Consider the following 20,646-nt stretch of genomic DNA (forward strand, 5'->3'; position numbering starts at 1 on the left):
TTTGTCACCTGCTCCCACGCGCCAACAAATCACTTCTCCCCAGGAAACCAAATGTCACTGGAACCTTTTAAAGTTACTAATTTTGTCACCTGAGGGGAGCTGAAGGTAATGCTAGCTTTCTTTTTCTTCCTCTCCCTATCTGCCTCCCTCACTCTCCCCTTTCTGCTTGTTCATCCTCTGTGTAAGCTGGACGCTGGCGCCATCGTGTGGTCACAAAAGCCCATAGCAGAAGTACTTATGTCTTTATTTAATAAATCCCTGCAGCGTGCAGACGCAGCTGTACAATAGTCATTTTCATTTTCTGACAATTAAACATTTTATTTTAACAGTTAATACAAATTGCAAATAATTATAAAATAAATATTCTCTTTATTTTGTAATGGTAAACTTTCCTCATTATAAACAGTCTTTTAGTGGAATTGTGTGTGTGTATGTGTGTAGGCAAAAAAAAAAAAAAAAAATATTCATTTAAAAATGTGTTTTCATTCAGACAGTGTGTGCATTAGTTTGTGTGTCCCTCCTCTGCCTCCTTGGTAATGGGAAATTCCAGCGAGGTCCTGAACCGAACAGGCACCTGGCGTTCTTCGTTGATTGGCTGCTTTGCCACGGGGGCGTGGATACGCAGCTGTCCGTCATCCATCAGGGAACAGGAAAGGCCGGCCAGATCCAGGTGGGGGGGCAGGTCGATCTTCCGGGCGAATCCAATCTGAGATGAGGCAGAGGAGCTGAAGGAGGCGCAGGACGAGGAGGAGGAGCAGGACTGGCTCTCTTCAGCTCCGGCCTGCTTCATGGCCACCACGGCCAGGCTCCGCCCCTCCAGTTTGACAGTGATGTCACTGGGGGCGTAGCCGCGAGCATCCAGGGTCACCAGGAGGTCGCCGTTGTTTTCCGTGGCTTGTTGGGCTTCTTTTTGCAGCTCTGTGCTGGGAGTCTCTCTTTGCTGCTCCTGACCATCACTCAGCCTGAAAGAGAATCAGGATCAGGATCAGAATCAGGATCAGGATCAGAATCAGGATCAGGATCAGAATCAGAATCAGCTCCATGACTCTATGGGTGTCTAAGGGTGATTTCAAATCTGCGTTGTTTAGTATATTTAGTGGAATCAGACTTCGGTTCATGTCCCCCCTTGGTAAGATTCATTTGGGCATATCTGAGCACAGCTATGGAACTTGTGTTCGGTGGTTCCGGTCCTGTCACAAACAAATTCTGGAGCGGTTTGATGTCGGCTGCGCTTTGCATACAGCGGAAAAGTTATATCAACAGTTGCTAGCAGCTAGCTGGAAAATGTATCGAGGTCTGATCTGGACTAATACCAAAGTACTTCTTGGTATTTGGAAAGATAGGACCTTCTTCTTGGGTTTTATTCTCACTCCCGCCATAGACACGTCTCATCATCCAACATCTAACCATCCAACATCTAATCATCCAACATCTAATGAGCCATGGACAGCTGCATTTTGGTTCACTTGAAGAAACTAAATGTTGGGTAAAACTTCACCGACTCATCCACTGATTCGGACCCGAGCAAACTAGGTTTGAAAGCGCCCTAAAACATAGCCAATTGGGTTCATCCAGTATCGTACATACCTTGCCAGAGTCGAGGAAATGAAGGGCAGCTGCCGCAGTTTGAGCAGGAGGGGTTCATCGTGGAGCTCCCTCAGGAGGCTGTCGGCCAGCTTGCCTCTCTGGTTGAAGAAGTCTTGTTGCAGTGAGGAAAGGGCCTCGTGACGCAGCGGCCACAGCAGCCGCTCCTGGCTGAAGAAAGAGTCATCGCCGAACAGGCTGGTCAAGGCTGCATGCTGGGACATCATGTCAGTGTGAGAAGACAGTTCTTGACAAAAACTTGACTGTTTATCAGGCGACCTGTGAGTGCTGTGTGTCGTAGCCTCTTTGTGTCTCGTTTGCAAGGCTCCGGTGCAAAGAACCGAGTTTCCAGAGTTTCTTCTTCGTGTTAGTGTTCTATCAGGTAGTTTGGGACGTTACACAGGAGACAGGACTCCCTTATATACCCCAGCTGTCCTTATCCGCCCCTCCCTCTGTGCTATTTACACCCCATGAGCTCACTGCAGTTTGTTAGCGTGTGCCAGCGAGGTCAGGAATGCCCTGCAACTCATCAAAAGGCTAAAGACAGCTCATGGTCATATCCTGTTTGGGTTTGCGTGCATGTGGCTGTGTTCACACCACAGTCCTGAATATGACTTTTACTTCTTAACATACAATGTAGGTAAAGATTTCTAAAGTGTGTGCACAGCAAAAAGATGAGCTCATTACCCATTTTCATGTATCAGTATGAGAATGTCTGGGATGATAGTGAAAAGAACTGATGGCGTGTGAAAAGACTACAAATGTATTTTCATTTCAGACTCAGACTTTGTTGTTGGCAGCAAAACCACAAAGTAAAAGCTGGACATAAGGGAGAGAAAAATGTATCTTAACCCCCTGAGGCTATCCACCATAATGGACATCAGCTATTCATTGACCCAATAACATTGTTTTAAATTTGATTTGTGCCTAGTTATTATAACCTTTGCGAAAATCATGAAATCAATCGAGAATCTGTCTCACCAGGCTTCAATCTATGTGATTGTGGCCGGTACAGTGGTTCTTTGAGGAAGTACTGTCAGAAATTAGAGGGAGAAGACACTGTTAGTCACACAATAGTGGCTGCTAAAGAGGTTAGTGTAGATGCTGCTAACATCAGTTATATCAGAACTGGAGAATATTTCTTCATTGAAAAAAGGGTTTTCTTGATAGACGAGATGTTTTCAGTCTTCTCCCAACTGGCTTCGGTAAGAGTTACATTATATGGTTCGTTGATCTGATTCGTTGAAGTTCACCCGCGATAGACATTGATAGACAGATGGTTCATCCAATCACCTGCCGAGTAGGTTATCAACAATAACTTCCCAGATGGTTCTGTGTAACAAACTGGCACAATCGGGTTAAATTAACTAGACTCTAACTGTTTAATGTTTAATGTGATGTTTTACTTACCTGCTTTTTACCAAATGAAAATACATCCCAATGAACATTAGGTTGTGGTGAAATGTTTAACAAAGTCATGACAACCATTTTTATCATGAAACATGTTTTTTCTAAGGTAAATAATTTTCTATCAATATTCAAGTTGTTAAACTTATTTTTGTATTTCATTGTTACAGGTTCCAAGTTAATTTCCTCATATTATACTTTAAGAGTGTAAAGGGTAGTTCTTGAAATGAAGAAAGTATTACTCATATTTGGATGATGAGGAGCAGAGTTAACATTTTCTCCAATTAAATAGATTTTAATTAAATGTCAAATGTAATATAGTACAAACACAAAGGGATTTGTTCAATGAAATCAGGGGAAAACGAGAAAGGCAGATGTAAGGACAAAACTGTTCTTCTCTAATTGTTTAATTTGTTAAAATAATCCAATTTCAGCTACTAGTGTACAGCTAGCACATGTAGGGTTAAAACACCCAGTAATTAATCCATCATAATACTTTCTACACTCTCAATTGTTGAGCCCAGCGTAGATGATATATAATCTTTGATTTCGCCTAATTTCTTCATAAGAAAAATATGGAAGCACATTTCTGCCAGGAAAAAAAATATGAATAAAAAATGTATGTTCTTTTATGTATGATAAAAAAGAATTATATAACCATTATCATTTTTATTTAAATATATAAATACTGTAAGCAAATGTGTTTAAATCAAGTAGCAGTCCCAGAAGGGTGGTCCTTTGTTACAGTTATGGCTCACACACATGCCTTCTCATGTGCCACGTGGTATATGTGCATTGTTTTCTTGAACAGATTTAAACTGACAAGCAAGAATCAGACTCCAGCAGCTGTTCTGAACTGATCATGTAGACCCGCAGTGAGAGCAAAGCCCGTCTTGTCTCAGGTTACAAGGCTTCATCACTGCTTCTTCGAGGGATGAGCTCAGAGCAAGAACATTTCCCAGAATCTGGCTGCACGTGTGTATTCGTGTGTGTGCCAGCATGCTTACATTACAAGGAGCCAGTGTCATATCTATTTGTGGCTGCAAGTGTTGTGCTGTAAACTTCCTCCATGTCATTGGCTCAAACAGTGAACTGGCTCACATGTGATTGGCTGAAAACAGCTGCTTTATTGTAAAGTTTCTCACTTCTGCTTTTTACTGTGTGCAAAAATAGACAAAACCACAGTCTATTATTCAGATTATTGTTTATATTGATGTTAGTATTGAAGAATTGAATGTAATTTAATACAAGCATTTACTACTACTGTTGTCAAGTGAGTTCTGTTTTTGTCACAGAAGTGTTGATTCAGCTGTGGTCTTTTTTTATATTGGATCACGTTAGGTGTTTTTGGTGAGTTGGATACACACATTTGGACTGAAGTTTGACAGATTAAGACATCATCATACTGAAGAAAAGACAGATAGTAAGCTTTGAGTCATCAGGAGGGCTACTGCAAAAATAAGTGTGTCAGTGAACCAGGGGATGCCAGGGACAGAAATAGAAAGGGAGATTCAAGATGGCTGCCAACTCCTAAGCTCTAAATTACTGGGTTATTATTACACCACCCAAACTAAGTGTGGTCATTATTTATGGTTGTATGAGAGCATCTAGATTAAGATCCCCCATGGCCATATCTGGGTTATGTGCATGTGCAAAAAGAATACTACACAAATATATTCTGTAAGAAATTTAATTTAATAAAATATATAGGTTTATTTTCAAAATAAAACACTTAAATGTAACATTTTGCCTCTAAAACAACATTCCAGAATAAATGTAGTTTATTTACACTAGATTTACTTTCCAAACAAAAACATGGATATTCCTCAATATTAATTTATTTTAACACACAAAATTATACAAATACCACCATTACTAATGCACTCCATTTATACATTTGAACCTGAAACCCTTAAAACCATGCTGTTGTGTTTTATTCTCATTGAAAATAAACTGGTCATTACATTAGAGTTTATCCTTTTAAACTGTAAAAGTTAGCCAGTAAGATACATTAATACAAAGAGAATGTTGTGATCAACCACAGTGACAAGGTCTTAATTCAAATACATTGAAATTGGGTTCACAAACCATGCTGGACTTGGATGATTCTCAAAAAAACAATTAAAATACTATTAAAGATACTGTACGACTTTTTCAGGGAAAGAAGGTTTTAGATTGGGGCTGTTTTATATCCACCATAGTTTCTCCCTCAAGCTTTGAAAGGCAGGGTGAAGTGAGTGAGTTGCAATCTTCAACTACGCTGCTGGATGCCACTAGATCCTACACAGTGGACCATTATGTGTACAATAAAAAATATACATGAAGTATTTTTTGCACATTCTGTACATATAGCTTAACCTCTTAAGGAAGCCAGAGGGCACTGATTTAGGCACCTATTGACCGCATACTGTATAATGAAGCTACCACTTCCCACATGGTAGCATCATTATATGCTCAGAAACCAACCAGTACTCCTTCGCTGAGGGTATACAAACTGGCTTCATGTTTCATAAAACATAAAAGTACTAAAACTTGATTATTACAGGGCTAATGAGCTAATGAGCAAATGAGCTCTGTGAGGCTGTGAGTTCAAGGAACTGCTATCCTATCATCTCACTCAAAACCATCAATGTCAACCTCATGCAGTTGACCCTTTTCAGCCAGTGGAGGCTTCACCCTCTGGGCACCATAAATATCTGAACACAATTTCATGGTAATCCAACCAACAGTCGTTGAGATGTTTGAGTTTGGACTAACTGACCAAGCCTCACCTCTAGTCTGGAATGGAATTTATATCAAAGGCCACCTTTACAAGAACTTGTCTAATGTCTCTCTGGCTTGTCCAGGTAATTAAAATATTAAAACCTTTATCTTCAACCATGCATTCAAGAGTTTTGGTAGTTTCTAGTCTGGTCTAGGTATATGCAATACTGATTATTGAATGACTAGCTGATTGTCCTGAGGGAAAAGACCCAGCTACAATTTATTCAGTAACATTTATATACTCCATCCATTTGAATGGCCAGTTGTCACTCTAAGATTTTAACATTTACTTGTGCGAAAGCGTTTGCAGTGGGTCAAAGGTTCAGTGCTTTATCCATGGTTACCAGCACGAGACTAATAACCAGAGGACCCTTCAAAATTTGTATAAATATCCTCATGTTCTCCACAAATCTTCCCCAAATGACTGGGTTACATTTTCATAGTCTTCATCGTCATCAGTTTCTTCATCATCATCATCATCATCATCATCATCATCGGTTTCTTCTTCCTCCTCTTCTTTTTCTTCTTCTCTGTGTTCCTCTACACTGAAACACACCTCGGTGGTCTTTATGAAATTTACATCAGGGCCTGCTTCTTCATAATCATGATCTTCCTCACTCTCTGGCTCCTCATAATCATTACTGTCTTCTTCTTCTACTCTCCCTTCTTCCTCTTTGAGTTTCTTCTTGCTGTCCATGGGATCAACATTCACATAGTCCTCCTCGTCGTCATCGTCCTCGCCACGTTCATAATCGTTCCCGACTCTGACAGATACTGAAACACAAGAATTGGAGACAAATAGAAGTAAATATAAAAGCACTTCATGAAAGTGTGTATTCAAAATGGAAAATTGTGCATCCTGGTGAGCACAGACATTGGGTTTGGACAAGGACTGCAGGCGGCTTAGCTCGTCGTTTTCTCCTGCAGACCAGACAGACTGCCAGAAAGACCAGCAGGAGCAGCAGCAGAATCCCGGCAGCTACTGAGGAGACCAGCAGCCACAAAGGAACTAAAAGAGAAAAACATCCGATCAGTTTATGCTTCTAAACATCTCTGATTATTATGTATGATGAAATGTAATACTACTTTAGAGTGAGTGTGCAGTTTTCACCCCAGTCTCAGACATGAACTTCAAACTAGTCCGGTTTTGGCTGTCTAATAGAAACCCTGAAGTCAGCAAGAACTGATGCACAGTCATCAGTTATCATATTGCTGGACCTGGCAGCCTCTGTGAACTAAATCCACACATCCGTCTGCATGGTAAGGAAAAGTGGCCAAGCTTCAAATTCTTTCTACTGGGGTACTGCAAGGTCCCCTGCTCTATATACACCACCTCCCTTGGTCTGACTATCTGCTCACATGCTTGCTTTTTCTTGTCAGTGCTATGCTGATAATACCCAACTCTATCTGTCCTTCCTGCCAGACAAACTTACTGTCTACTGCCTATCGCATATCTCATCCTGACTCACTTATATCTTAGAATGAATGATGTAATCCCACCTTCACCTCAAAGTCTCAAGACTGAACTCCTGGTGATCCTAGCCAGTTCTTCAATTCAGCACAACTAAATAAGCCTCCAGTTCAGTTCCATTCTCTCTAACGAGAATTCTGGCTGCTGTGATTGAGAATACTGCATCTGTCACTCCGTCATGTTGCTTGTCAAAGTCTTAACTGACTTAGTTACTCAGTAACAAAGGTCATCTCTCAACTTGACTACTGAAGCACCCTGCTGGCAAGGCTACCAGTATGCACAGTAAATCCTCGGCAAATGATCAAAAATCAAATCATCTGCATACATGTATATTTACATTTTAATTTCAAGAGGTTTCTGGAATTAAAATGTAAAATGTAATGAAAACTCTAAACTTGTGTAACAATTGGAAACCTCGTTGAAGAAAACAAATATTCTGAGTAGGGCACAGGAAGTGAGATCATATTCCAAGTGGGCACTTAAGACACATGTGAAGTATTCTAATGCAAGGTGTGAACTGAATTAACCACAAGGAAGTCCAGTTTCTGTTTGTGTTGAATTTTGTCCACTCTCTCTCTCTCTCTCTCTCTCTCTCTCTCTCTCTCTCTCTCTCTCAAAAACATTATGTGATTAGTGTTTACACTTTCACAATTACTGCACCATGTGTCATTCATAAAATATAAAAATGCTTAGCTTAAATCCTACAGTGAACTTACATGTAATGATGATACTAATCAGTGTTGTTTCGGTGGAAGTGAATTTCCTTGAGGACAGTGTGACTTCATACACACAGCTGTAGTTGCCCTGGTGTTCATACTCAGCTACAGGGAAGTTGAAGGAGGCTGAGTTGTTGACTGCTGGCTTGGTGTCGGTGATGTTGGAGCCAGAGAAGATGAGAGAGAACACACCTCCAGGATAGTGGGAGGAAATGGAGCAGGTGATGACAAAGCTGTAATCCCTGGTGACCTCTGCACCTTCAGGACGCCAGACCAACCCTCTGTTAGGAGATGTCAAGTCGATGCTGGGCTGCTGCAGTGGCACTGGGTACAAAAGGAACAGCAGGATTAAGAAAATATAAACCTCCAGGATGTATAAATCTGTAAAGATAAGCTCCAGATTCCTTGCAAACAGACAAGACAAATCACAGTGCAACATTTTGAAAATAAAATTGAGAACTAAAATGTCATTCCAAGGTTGCAGTTTAATTTCTACATTTCTAAACAACTCTTATCCATCTTCACTCTCTAAATTACACATTGTTTTAGTTTTTCAAAGAACAGCTACACCACAACTTTTAAAGATTTTTACTGTTTACTGAATTCATTTTAAACCATCTCATTTTTGAAAAGCTGCTGTTGCAAAAAGGACTCAAAAAATTATATTTGGAGTCCTTTTGTGTTGTTACATTGTAAATTGATATAAAACGGCTATAGATTGTATTGTTTTGTTTTATGATTAATTTTGTTGAAATATTTTCTAGTTTTCTTACCAGTAACAGAGAGTCTGACAGAGTTACTTAGCGGGGACTTAAACTCTCGACCTGAGTGCATTATCTGATACTGACACTGGTACGATCCCTCATTATCAAAGTTGACTTTGAAGATGCTGAAGGTAGCAGAGTTGGTACTTGACGTTTGGGTCTTTCTGAAAGAGCCTGAGGTCTTCTGCAGGATGAATGTTCCACCTAAATGCTGAGTTGAGATTGAACAAGTAATGCCAACATCCTGACCCCAGGTAACCTCACCAGCAGGATTCATGGAGATGCTGGGCTTGGGGAAGCGAACTGAAAAACAGCAGAACAGAGAGTTGCCTTTGAGCTGATCTATACTTATTTTTACTTCTTATTAGTTTGGTTCCTTTTGATTATTGACACAAATTAATTAAACATTGAGTTCAGGAAAATGCTTTTTTTTTTTTTTACTTAACCAGTAACTGAAAGTCTGACGGCGTCACTTAAGGGGGAGCTGAAGTCTCGACCTGAAACCTGTAACTGATACTGACACTGGTATGCTCCCTCATTATCAAAGTTCACTTTGAGGATAATGAAGGTAACAGAGTTGCTACTTGACGTTTTGGTCTTTCTGAATGAGCCTGAGGTCTTCTGCAGGATGAATGTTCCACCTAAATGCTGAACTGAAATTGAACAAGTGATGGCAACATCCTGACCCCAGGTAACCTCACCAGCAGGATTCATGGAGATGCTGGGCTTTTCAAGGCTCACTGAAAGAAATCAAACAATAATCAGTTTGAGACAGTAGTTAGTGTTGCATCTTTGATCTGAGTTAAGACAAACTAAATTTGAATGATAAAATCATATGTGGATGTTCATGACCCTCCATTTGGGACTTTTAATGTATTTCAGCTTGTAGTAGTCAGTGACAATACGATGTGTGTAAAAAGCAGCTGCTCACTGATGATAGCACTGACTTTAGCTCTGTTAGAACTGCTGACTTCCCAAGGTAATATGTCAGAGTCACCTTCATAGTTTACACGGGAGGGTAATTCTGATATACTGTCGATTATCAGTGGAGTATTCCTTTAACAATGCTTCTTGTTGGATGCTATTATTAAATTGAAACATCCTTTTTTGAGATTAAAAATAAACACATTTCCTTTATTGGTCAAATTCCGGGAACTGCTTGGTTTCCCCAACGTCAGCTAAAAATTGCTAAAAATTGTGCAGACTTCATGAATATCATGTCAGTGTAACTTTTTTTAAATTATAGATAATTTATAGATTATAGTTAATGTAAGTAATCAGTAAACATGACTCAACATTGTGTCCTTTGGCCCCACAGACTGTCACTCTGTTATTATGATTCTGATTATTACTAAAACATACTGTACATCAGTAAGTTATTATACATTTTTCTCACCTGAACAGACCACACCAGCGTCCTCATCGTGTCCACAGTTGTGTGTCCCAAATCCTCTGTGCTGACACTGAGTTAGAGACCTTTCACTTCCTGAACAGCCCACATTATCAAGCCAGATTTGTCCAGTTCCTTCACCAAAGTGGGCTGACTGAGGGGCACTCAGAGCCGTACCACAGCCCAACTGTCTGCACACCACATTAGCATCATTTAAGTCCCAGTCATCATCACAGACTGTTCCCCAGGTATCACTGTGATAGACTTCAACTCTTCCAGAGCACCGAGTAGACCCAGATAATCTGATACCTAGGCACAGAAAATAAAAACAGATGATTGCTGGATAGAATACATATGTATATACAGTATTTACTTAGTTCTAATTTGGTCAGACAGAAACTTTTGTAAATTCCACAAAAGTTCAGATTAACTGACATACTTTTCATCCCTCATACAGACAGAGTAAGATACGCTTTTAACGGTAGATTAAACATTTGATAAACACCTTTAAGTACATCACAGTTTAATTCACAATGTAATAAGCAACATTTCACACTTGTTATTCTGCTCTTCAATAAAGCATGCTGCAGGCTGAGGTTGCTCTTTTACAGTGCTGCATCTGAACAGCTCTGACATCTCAAACCACAATGACGAGGTGACAGAGCTGTTAAAATATACAGAAAATGATACATTTACTCAAAATACTTTATCAAATGTCTTCTCACCTGAACAGTCCACCCCAGCGTCCTCACCGTGGTTACAGTTGTTTACCCCAAATCCTCTGTGCTGACACTGAGTTAGAGAGCTTTCACTTCCTGAACAGGCCACATCATCAAGCCAGATTCGTCCGCTTCCTTGACCAAAGTGGGCTGAGTGAGGGGCACTCAGAGCCGGACCACAGCCCAACTCTCTGCACACCACCTTAGCATCATTTAAGTCCCACTCATCATCACAGACTGTTCCCCAGACACCGTTGTAATAGATTTCAACTCTTCCAGAGCACCGAGTAGACCCAGACCCAGTTAATCTGATCCTCACACCTGTCAAGTAAGTAAGCCATAGCATACAATATTTGAATATATATCACAGAATTTAAAGTGAAAACTAAAATTGTATTGAATTGTATGAATGACGAAGCCGAATGGACTGACCTGCAGCAGGTGAAGTTGAGGTCAAGAGGAAAGAGACTATAGGAGAGAAAAAAATGGAACGGCTGATTACATTCAGTAAGCTAAAAAGGGCAGAAATAAAAGTTTATCTTGTTTCTGTTAGAGATACCCCGCCGCAAATAAACTTTCCAGATAAAATTAAAATGTGGAACGTCTGTCTTACCCATGGCCAAATAGCGAAGGTTACTCAGTCGTATGCTTCCCATTGCTGACACAAAGTTTGCTCTGTATCATTTGTCAGTGACAGCACAGATGACAGAAAACTGAACTACTGGGTGCACAGAAGCTCTTCAGACCGCCTGTCCGTTCTTCCTGGAACACTTCCTCTTTCTCTTTCTGCTGTTTTTTTTTTTTTATCTGAAACTACACACTCAGTGTCTCTAAACCGTAGCCAGCAAACCATTTGTAACAGGAACTTTCAACGGCTCTCTCAGTTTTATGTTGTCCAGATACAGTATGTTTCCATTTTTGTAAAAAGGAAAAAAAAACCAGCGTGGCAGGGGCCAGGACAGAGGGGAGGGTGGGCAGAGGTGGGGTGATGGTAGAGCAGGGGGGAGTTGAGTCTCCGACAGCCGGGGAAGAAACGTCCAGAGCCTGCTGGATTTGGCCTGGACACTGCGCAGTCAAATAGCGAAGGTTACTCAGTCGTATGCTTCCCATTGCTGACACAAAGTCTGCTCCGTATCATTTATCAGTGACAGCACAGAAGACAGAAATCACAGAAGCTCGAGTCCTTTCTGGTGTTTTTTTTTTAGCTGACACTACACAGCACTCAGTATCTATAAACCATAAACAGCAACCTTTGTAGGAGAAACTGCTGTGGTTAATAGGGGAGCAGGAAATTAATATTAGTAGGAGCCACCTCATTGCTGAGGGAGAGAGGGCCAAATATATCCCACCCACTGACAGGAGCCCTGATAACCAGATAATCAGTATTATTCACTTCACCTGTCAGTGCTCATAATGTAGTGTGTAATAGTATTTCTGACGACAAACCAAAATCAAGGTGATCCAACAAACTTGCATGATTGCAATCTAGTCATGGGGTTAGTCTTGTATTAGCCATCAAGTGCACATCTGGGATCCCATGGTTCTTGCTTTAAAATGAGTCTGTTGGTAACATTTAAAAGTCTCCTGGAGACTATATTTCCAACCAACTACTGAAACTAATGTTATCTTAATAAGCTATCGAGCTATTCCAGTCAGTTTCTATTGGCAAAAGCAAGTTTTCAAAACCTGTAGCCGAGTATCTGAGCAGCAAATAATGCATGTAAAGCATGTATTGCTAATTAAATAACCACAATTCTCCACAAATTTAAAAACATGAAATAATATAATAGGTCAGATACAGAACGAATTTAGGGATCAATAAGGATTACTTTACAGAGAGGCTGTGCTGTTGTGTGGTTTGCTGCTCACTCACACTGACTCACATACTGTGGAGATGAAGACGGAATTGTAGGTTAGCGTTTCACAGCCCATCCCCCGTTTCTGCTTCTTTTGGTATTTTAACCTTTCTTGGACAGCAACAGTGAAAAAGCAGGCGGTATGACCTGCAGCAAAGGTAACCAGCTGTAACTGAACCACTGACAGTATTGAACCAGCAATGTTGCAGTTACATGGCTTGCACAGTAGCCACATGATTATCAAGGTGCAACATAATTTTGGCCTCTTTATGTGCTCAACAGTATCAGTTCCCCAACTTAACAGAACAAACAGACTTACTTTCACACGGCAGTACTACAGGTTGCTCCAGGTGAAACTGTGGTAAGTAAAAATAAACACAGGAAGCTGTTAGTAGCTTTGAGAATTCCTTTTACATATTCAGCTGATATAAAGCAACATTAGCAATTATATATCTGGCGCTTGAAAAGCTAAATGTTTCCACTTTGTTCACCAGCTAATCGGCAACTATGTCTTTTTGTTAGAAACAAGATTAACTTATCTCTAGATATCAATGGTAGCAGCCAGTTAGCCTTCTATGATAGACTCTCATGCTGTTTAACCTAATGAGCATTTAGAAGAGACAAAAATAGCCCCAAAACGCAACATACAGTACACACTGATGCACATTCTGTACGTACACCGATGTGGTTGTGGTAGATATTAGCTTCCTCTTTCCTGGCACCCTAACCATTTTCTGTCTGTGAATTTGTTTCCTTTTCTCTCTTATTTTCTTGTCTGGGTTGTTGAATTTAGTACGCTCAATATTTCTATAATATAATATAAATAGTATTATAATGATCATTATGTCCACCTGTATGTAATAAACAGAAACATTCACAGCATGTGTAGCATGTTGTGCAAAGTACTTTATAAATAACTAGTTTAGAATGAACAAAAGCTTTTCTTTCCAGGTTTCCAGGGCAACTGTGCTCAGTTTAGAGCCTTTTTATGTGCTCAACAGTATCAGTTCTCGAACTTAACAAGACAAACACACTTTTACACAGCAGTACTTTGGTTGCTTACAGGAACTCCATGTAAAACTGTGGTAGTTTTAAAGAATCTTCTATACTAAGAAAAATAAATGACTAGTTTAGAATAAACAAAAGCCTTTCTTTGCATTAAAATGTGGTTTGAGGAAATTATTTGTCCTGAGAACTGCACATTGTGTTACTGTAATATACGCATTAGTTTGTAATGTTTGATCAGGAACCAGTGTTGGTTTCAGTCATATATTTCTCAGCTGTACAACTAGTGGCACTGAGGCTTTAAAAAAAACTCTGAGATTGGTGTGTGAAATGCCAACAAGCTCCTCCTCATTCCACTTCCACAGTGTGTGTGCTTCTCTCTGTCTATGCTAAATCTCCACAGGAGGGTTATAACGTCACTGCAATAGACGTGCAGAACGTGAAATCATTCTTTTCTATGACACAAGTAAGTCTCAAGTTCTGGCTTTTGAGTTAAGTCCCAAGTCTCTGTTCAGGGTATTTTTAAGGAAGTCTTGCATTTCATGAAGCAAATTCAGGCCGTAGCCTACAGATCATTTTCATAGCTGGAAAGCAGAACTGACACTATACTCTGGTGTTGTGGTTTCACTCGAGACACCAGCTCAGTGCTCTTAGTGATTTAATGTGTTCAAAATGCTTCAGCTTGACATCAAAACTGGCTTCTTTGCATTTTTCTGTCCAGGGACATGTTGGACGGACGTTTCTCCTTTAATAAGACGTTACTGCTCTTCAGGAGGAATTTATTCTTTCAAATGTTCTGTAATGTTGCTGGTCTTATAAAGTTACTTGATGTCCTTTGAAAAACAGCGGTGGCTCCATGCAGCAGTCACTCTTTAGAGACACACAGCCAGTTCCAGGTCTAGCAGAGTTGGGCGTGGGCTGCTGCTGCTCTGGCCTTCAACACAACACACACACCGCTGTGAGAGTGAATAATGATGGTGGAGTGATCTGAGTGCTGAGCTCTGACACTGAGAAGAGTCACAGATTCTCATCTGACCTCTGAGCTTTGGTCTGGCTGCCTAGACGCACAAGTCAGTCTCTAAATGCTTCACTCAATAGAGACTGAGGACTGTCTCCTAGCTGTTGTTGCTAAAGGTGGGCAGTGAAACTTGCTGTGGCAACGGCTGCATTAGCTCCTTCAAACTTCCTATAGTTTTCGTTTTAATCAACTGTTTTTTTTGTGGCTTTTTTGCTGAAACACATATTACTCATGACAAATTGCCAGCTCAAAAATTAAATGTTGAACGCATCATTGTCTCTCCACTGAATACCTCCATGACAATTAAGTGAATTGAGTGCACAATTGTGATGTCGATCTAGAGGGACATAAAATGAAAAAAACACACAGGAATTCTGCTTTGATTGGTCACACTGAGGTCACATTGCAAAAAATCAGACCTATATCTGACCATATCACAACTGATAAGATCAGATTCCATGTGATTTGTGTTGTTGCTGTGTGTTTGCTGTCAGATCTGAGTGGATGTGACTGCATATTTGCATGTGTGGTAATGTGTTCTAATGCCAGGTGTGAACTGATGTTATGCTTAAATCCTACAGTGAACTTACATGTAATGATGACACTAATCAGTGTTGTTTCGGTGGAAGTGAATTTCCTTGAGGACAGTGTGACTTCATACACACAGCTGTAGTTGCCCTGGTGTTCATACTCAGCTACAGGGAAGTTGAAGGAGGCTGAGTTGTTGACTGCTGGCTTGGTGTCGGTGATGTTGGAGCCAGAGAAGATGAGAGAGAAAACACCTCCAGGATAGTGGGAGGAAATGGAGCAGGTGATGACAAAGCTGTAACCCCTGGTGACCTCTGCACCTTCAGAACCCCAGGCCAACCCACTGTTAGGAGATGTCAGGGAGATGCTGAGCCGCTGCAGTGGCACTGGGTACAAAAGGAAACAACAAAATATAAACCTCCTGGATTAACAAATCAGTAAAGATAAGCTCCAGATTCCTTGCAAACACCTATTCAAGCTGCAACTTTTTAACAACTCTTATCCATCTTCACTCTCTAAATGACACATCCTTTTAGTTTTTCAAAGAACAGCTACACCAAAACTTTTATTATATAAAGTTTATTGTTTACTAAATTCATTTAAATGATTTAAATTAATTTATTTTACATTTTTTAACCAAAAGCTGCTGTTGTGTTTTTACACTGTCAATCAATATAACATGATCCAAAACAGATTTTAGTTTAGTTTAGTTTTGTTTTATGACTTTTTGTTGATGTATTTGATATATTTTTCTTTACCATTAACAGATAGTCTGATAGAGTCACTTAAGGGGGAGCTGAAGTCTCGACTTGAAATCTGTGTCTGATACTGACACTGGTATGCTCCCTTGTTATCAAAGTTCACTTTGAGGATACTGAAGGTAGCAGAGTTATTACTTGACGTTTGGGTCTTTCTGAAAGAGCCTGAGGTCTTCTGCAGGATGAATGTTCCACCTAAATGCTGAGTTGAGATTGAACAAGTGATGGCGACATCCTGACCCCAGGTAACCTCACCAGCAGGATTCAAGGAGATGCTGGGCTTGAGGAGGCTCACTGAAAAAATCAAACAATAATCAGTTTGAGACAGTAGTTAGTGTTGCATCTTTGAGCTGAGTGTTATTTATCTTTGTTTTTCCAGAGCTCTGCATGTATTAAAAGTAAAGACAAACTACATAAGATGCGTGTAAAAAGCAGCTGCTCACTGATGATAACACTGACTTTAGCTTTGTTAGAGCTGCTGAAGGTAATATGTCAGAGTCACCTTCATAGCCTTCAGGGGGAGGGTAATTCATTTATCTGACATACTGTTGATTATCGGTGGAGTATTCCTTTAACAATGCTTCTTGTTGGGCAAGATTATTAAATTAAAACATCCTTGTTTAAGATTAAAAATTAACACATTTCCTTCATTTGTCAAATTCTGGGGACTGCTTGGTTTCCCCAACGTCAGCTAAAAATTGTTAAAAATTGTGCAGACTTCATGAATATCATGTCAGTGTAACTTTTTTATTATGGATCATTTATAGATTATAGTTAATGTAAGTAATCAGTATACATGTCTCAACATTGTGTCCTTTGGCCCCACAGACTGTCACTCTGTTATTATGATTCTGATTATTACTAAAACATACTGTACATCAGTAAGTTATTCCAAATTTTTCTCACCTGAACAGTTCACACCAGCGTCCTCACCGTGTCCACAGTTGTGTGTCCCAAATCCTCTGTGCTGACACTCAGTTAGAGACCTTTCACTTCCTGAACAGGCCACATTATCAAGCCAGATTTGTCCACCTTCACCAAACAGAGCCGAATGAGGTGCACTCAGAGCCGGACCACAGCCCAACTCTCTGCACACCACCTTAGCATCATTTAAGTCCCATCTGTCATTACAGACTGTTCCCCAGGTATCGTTGTAATAGATTTCAACTCTTCCAGAGCACAGAGTAGACCCAGATAATCTGATCCGCACACCTGTCAGGTAAGTAAGACATATCATACAATATTTTAACATTTTACACAGAATTTAAAGTGAAAACTTAAAGGATTATATGCATCACGAAGCAGAATGGACTGACCTGCAGCAGGTGAAGTTGAGGTCAAGAGGAAACAGACTATTAGTGATTTAATGTGTTGTAATGTGTTGTAATGTTTCAGCTTGACATCAAAACGGGCATCTTTACATTTTTCTGTCCAGGGACATGTTGGACGGACGTTTCTGCTTTAATAAGACGTTACTGCTCTTCAGGAGGAATTTATTCTTTCAAATGTTCTGTAATATTGCTGGTCTTATAAAGTTACTTGATGTCCTTTGAAAAACAGCGGTGGCTCCATGCAGCAGTCACTCTTTAGAGACACACAGCCAGTTCCAGGTCTAGCAGAGTTGGGCGTGGGCTGCTGCTGCTCTGGCCTTCAACACAACACACACACCGCTGTGAGAGTGAATAATGATGGCGGGGTGATCTGAGTGCTGAGCTCTGACACTGAGAAGAGTCACAGATTCTCATCTGACCTCTGAGCTTTGGTCTGGCTGCCTAGACGCACAAGTCAGTCTCTAAATGCTTCAGTCAATAGAGACTGAGGACTGTCTCCTAGCTGTTGTTGCTAAAGGTGGGCAGTGAAACTTGCTGTGGCAACGGCTGCATTAGCTCCTTCAAACTTCCTATAGTTTTCGTTTTAATCAACTGTTTTTTTGTGGCTTTTTTGCTGAAACACATATTACTCATGACAAATGAATAATATCCAAAATGAAATGTATTATTATTGGCCGTCGAGTGCACCACAGCGAGTGCTGGCACTCTAGGAGGAGAGGAAGACAGCTGGGATAGGAGCTCCAAGGATCCTGGCTAAAATCCAGTCGAGACAAAATGGGAAATCACAGCTTCCCACCTTTGTCCACTATATGCACTCTTACCTCTATTACTGTCCTGGATCCAACAACGAAAAAAAACCCCAACTAAACTGAAGTACCAGGACGGAGCTCACCACACACAGGAGCTGAGACCAGTGCTGGCGAGGGACCCCACAATGGTAACCTGTGGACTCAGAAAGCTTACTCACCTCCCGGCTGTCTCCCAAATCTTGAAAACCAGTTCACCTTACTTTTCTTTAATTCCCATCATTTATCCAATGTGTTTAAGTTAAAAACGGGGACATAGTAGGTTGATAAAAGGTTGGTTTGGATACCTGTGGCTGGTTCTTTGTTGACTGTAAACGGTGTATGGGGTTTGTGGTCTGTTTCACAAGCAGCCATTCCAACTTCCTATAGTTTTTTTTTTTAATCAACTGTTTTTTTGTGGTTTGTTTGCTGAAACACATACAGTATTACTGGAAAAGGAAGTGTGGGCTTTGGGTTAAAAGTGCAGCAGACTTTGAGATGCTCGACCTAAACCAGCACGGCCCACCCCGTCGGGTGCTGTCACAAGGATTAGAGAAGAAAGAAAAAAAACAACGGCATTGTGGAGTGGACTTTAGGACGGTAACATGCAGGTATATACTGTAACGTTGCTTGGGACATCCATGTATTAAAAAGCTCTTTCCATGTTACAAAGCGAGTCGCTGTATGTTTGTTTGTTTCATGAGGAGAAGAATAGGGGTAAAACATTGTTTCAGGTAAGGCAGGTCGTTGAAGAAAGAGGCTCCCTCCTCTCTGTCCTCACACTGGTTCATGCTGCTAAACTCACATCCACATCAGCTCACACACACTGAAGAGGAAGCACATCATTCATCCTTTCCATAATTTCTGCTGTAAAAATATTAGAAACTCCTCCAGTGATTTTCTGCGTCATCTGAAATGCAGTCAGTCAAGGAAGCCAGCCATCAGCAGCTGTAGTTCCACTATCAGTCCACTAGATAGAGTCATGAAACTGCATCCCAGCACACACAAGCTACATTGATGACCATTTACATTCACTGACACAATGATAGAATTTGACTGGCATTAATATTTTAGCAATTTCCACACCCAAGACGGGACAATTTAAAAACCATACAGACTTCACCTGAAAATCACACTCCTGTGACTATACCTATAACTCAGTTACACAGACATGAAACATGTTTAATAAATTCAGCTCAATAATCAGTTAAATAAAAGAGAAACATGGAGCCAGAGTGTGTGACACTATTTTCCTACTCATACTCAGCAAAGCCATACATCTTCTGAAGGTCTCTGGTTGGGAAGTTTCATGAGGCTGTTATTAGTGACTGACTACATTTCTTTTTACATTTTTCAATAGGTAACTGAAAATTGTATTGGAATCAATTTTTAAAGTAACCCTCCAATCTCTGTCTGATCAGTAGATCTGAATGATATACCTAGTTTTTATTTAAAACACTTTAAAACATATAAAGCCTATGTCAAAAAACATTTTGAGATAGAATACAGGAGAATAAAAAAGAAAAATTGAAAAAAGTCTACGCAGACATTCAATTTATACAAGCTGAGGGGGTTTTGCCAAATCCAACAAAGGCAGGACTTCTACAACATATATGGTAAAAAAAACTGTAAGAAAAGCCAGGGTGTTCTGATAGCTCACCTGGTAGAGCTGGCACCCCATGTACCAAGGCTGAGTCCTTGCTGCAGTGGCCATGGTTTGACTCCAGAGTCATAAATCTGTGACTCTTGTGACCTCAACATGGAGGATAAATTTCTTAATAAACAAAAGGAATGTCAGCTGAGGTACAGACACTATAAAGAACTATAAAACATCAAAGAGCTCACAGGATATATATTACTGCATAAACATGGTCATGAAAAGGTTACATTGTATGAAGCACACATTAAAAAAAGGCACTTTATGTAAGGTAATATAATAACTTTCCATTACAATGGTCTGTCACCTGTGTGGACAGTCAAGTGTTCATGTCAAACATAGCAAATGTTCTACCACAAACTCAACTTACAAACTGAGCATGCAAAAGGTTTTCTCTTGTATGAATGAAATTATTTTCAAGTTTCACAGGCCGTAAATAAAAATATTTTGTGTACGTGTCCTGTGTATGTCTGGGAAATGAAAGCTCTCAGTAGAAATGACAGTTGAAACTACTAGAATATTACTAGAACAACTTTTTGTGTAAAGACGTGCACACATCATCTTTTCCCCATTGTCTTTGAAGATTTCACCAATTGCAAAACAGTAACTCTGGATCAAAGTCTGTAGACAAACTGTAAAACACCTATAAAATATGATAAAAAACATGCAGATAGAGAATTATAAAAAAAAATATCTTTACAGGAAATAATCTGTTCAAAATTCATCCAAATCACTCCTTTTACACAAATTCTTGCAGTTACCGAGTTCACTATTTGGGTTCATGATACAGTTTTGAATATAATCTGAAATATTCATAAAATATGTCACCTAAGCAGGGGTCATCACTTTACTTAAAAGGGTTCTTCTTAAGGAAAAAGGTTGGGAACCAGTGTC

At 40.1% G+C, this 20,646-nt stretch overlaps 2 protein-coding genes across 3 annotated transcripts in view; both read right to left on the minus strand.

Annotated features, from left to right (window-relative positions):
* Positions 1-227: 227 nt before the first annotated feature.
* Positions 228-1,982, minus strand: hspb9 (heat shock protein, alpha-crystallin-related, 9). Its single transcript, XM_051389207.1, has 2 exons — positions 1,588-1,982; positions 228-962 (listed from the first exon to the last, which is right to left on the minus strand). The coding sequence occupies exons 1-2, from the start codon at positions 1,809-1,811 to the stop codon at positions 503-505; spliced, it is 684 nt and encodes a 227-aa protein (XP_051245167.1). The 5' UTR covers positions 1,812-1,982; the 3' UTR covers positions 228-502.
* Positions 1,983-4,667: 2,685 nt separating this feature from the next.
* The window catches only part of LOC127356981 (deleted in malignant brain tumors 1 protein), a 106,196-nt gene continuing 90,217 nt past the window's right edge, over positions 4,668-20,646 (minus strand). For both annotated transcript variants that reach the window (XM_051389095.1, XM_051389096.1), the window contains 7 exons: positions 10,821-11,068; positions 10,102-10,404; positions 9,152-9,445; positions 8,715-9,008; positions 7,942-8,265; positions 6,629-6,763; positions 4,668-6,528 (listed from right to left, as the gene is read on the minus strand). In XM_051389095.1, the coding sequence (XP_051245055.1) occupies positions 6,149-6,528; positions 6,629-6,763; positions 7,942-8,265; positions 8,715-9,008; positions 9,152-9,445; positions 10,102-10,404; positions 10,821-11,068 (1,978 nt within the window). In that variant the 3' untranslated portion in view covers positions 4,668-6,148. The remainder of the gene's footprint in view (positions 6,529-6,628; positions 6,764-7,941; positions 8,266-8,714; positions 9,009-9,151; positions 9,446-10,101; positions 10,405-10,820; positions 11,069-20,646) is intronic.

Source organism: Dicentrarchus labrax, unplaced genomic scaffold, assembly GCF_905237075.1.
Source record: "Dicentrarchus labrax unplaced genomic scaffold, dlabrax2021, whole genome shotgun sequence".
NCBI lineage: Eukaryota > Metazoa > Chordata > Actinopteri > Moronidae > Dicentrarchus > Dicentrarchus labrax.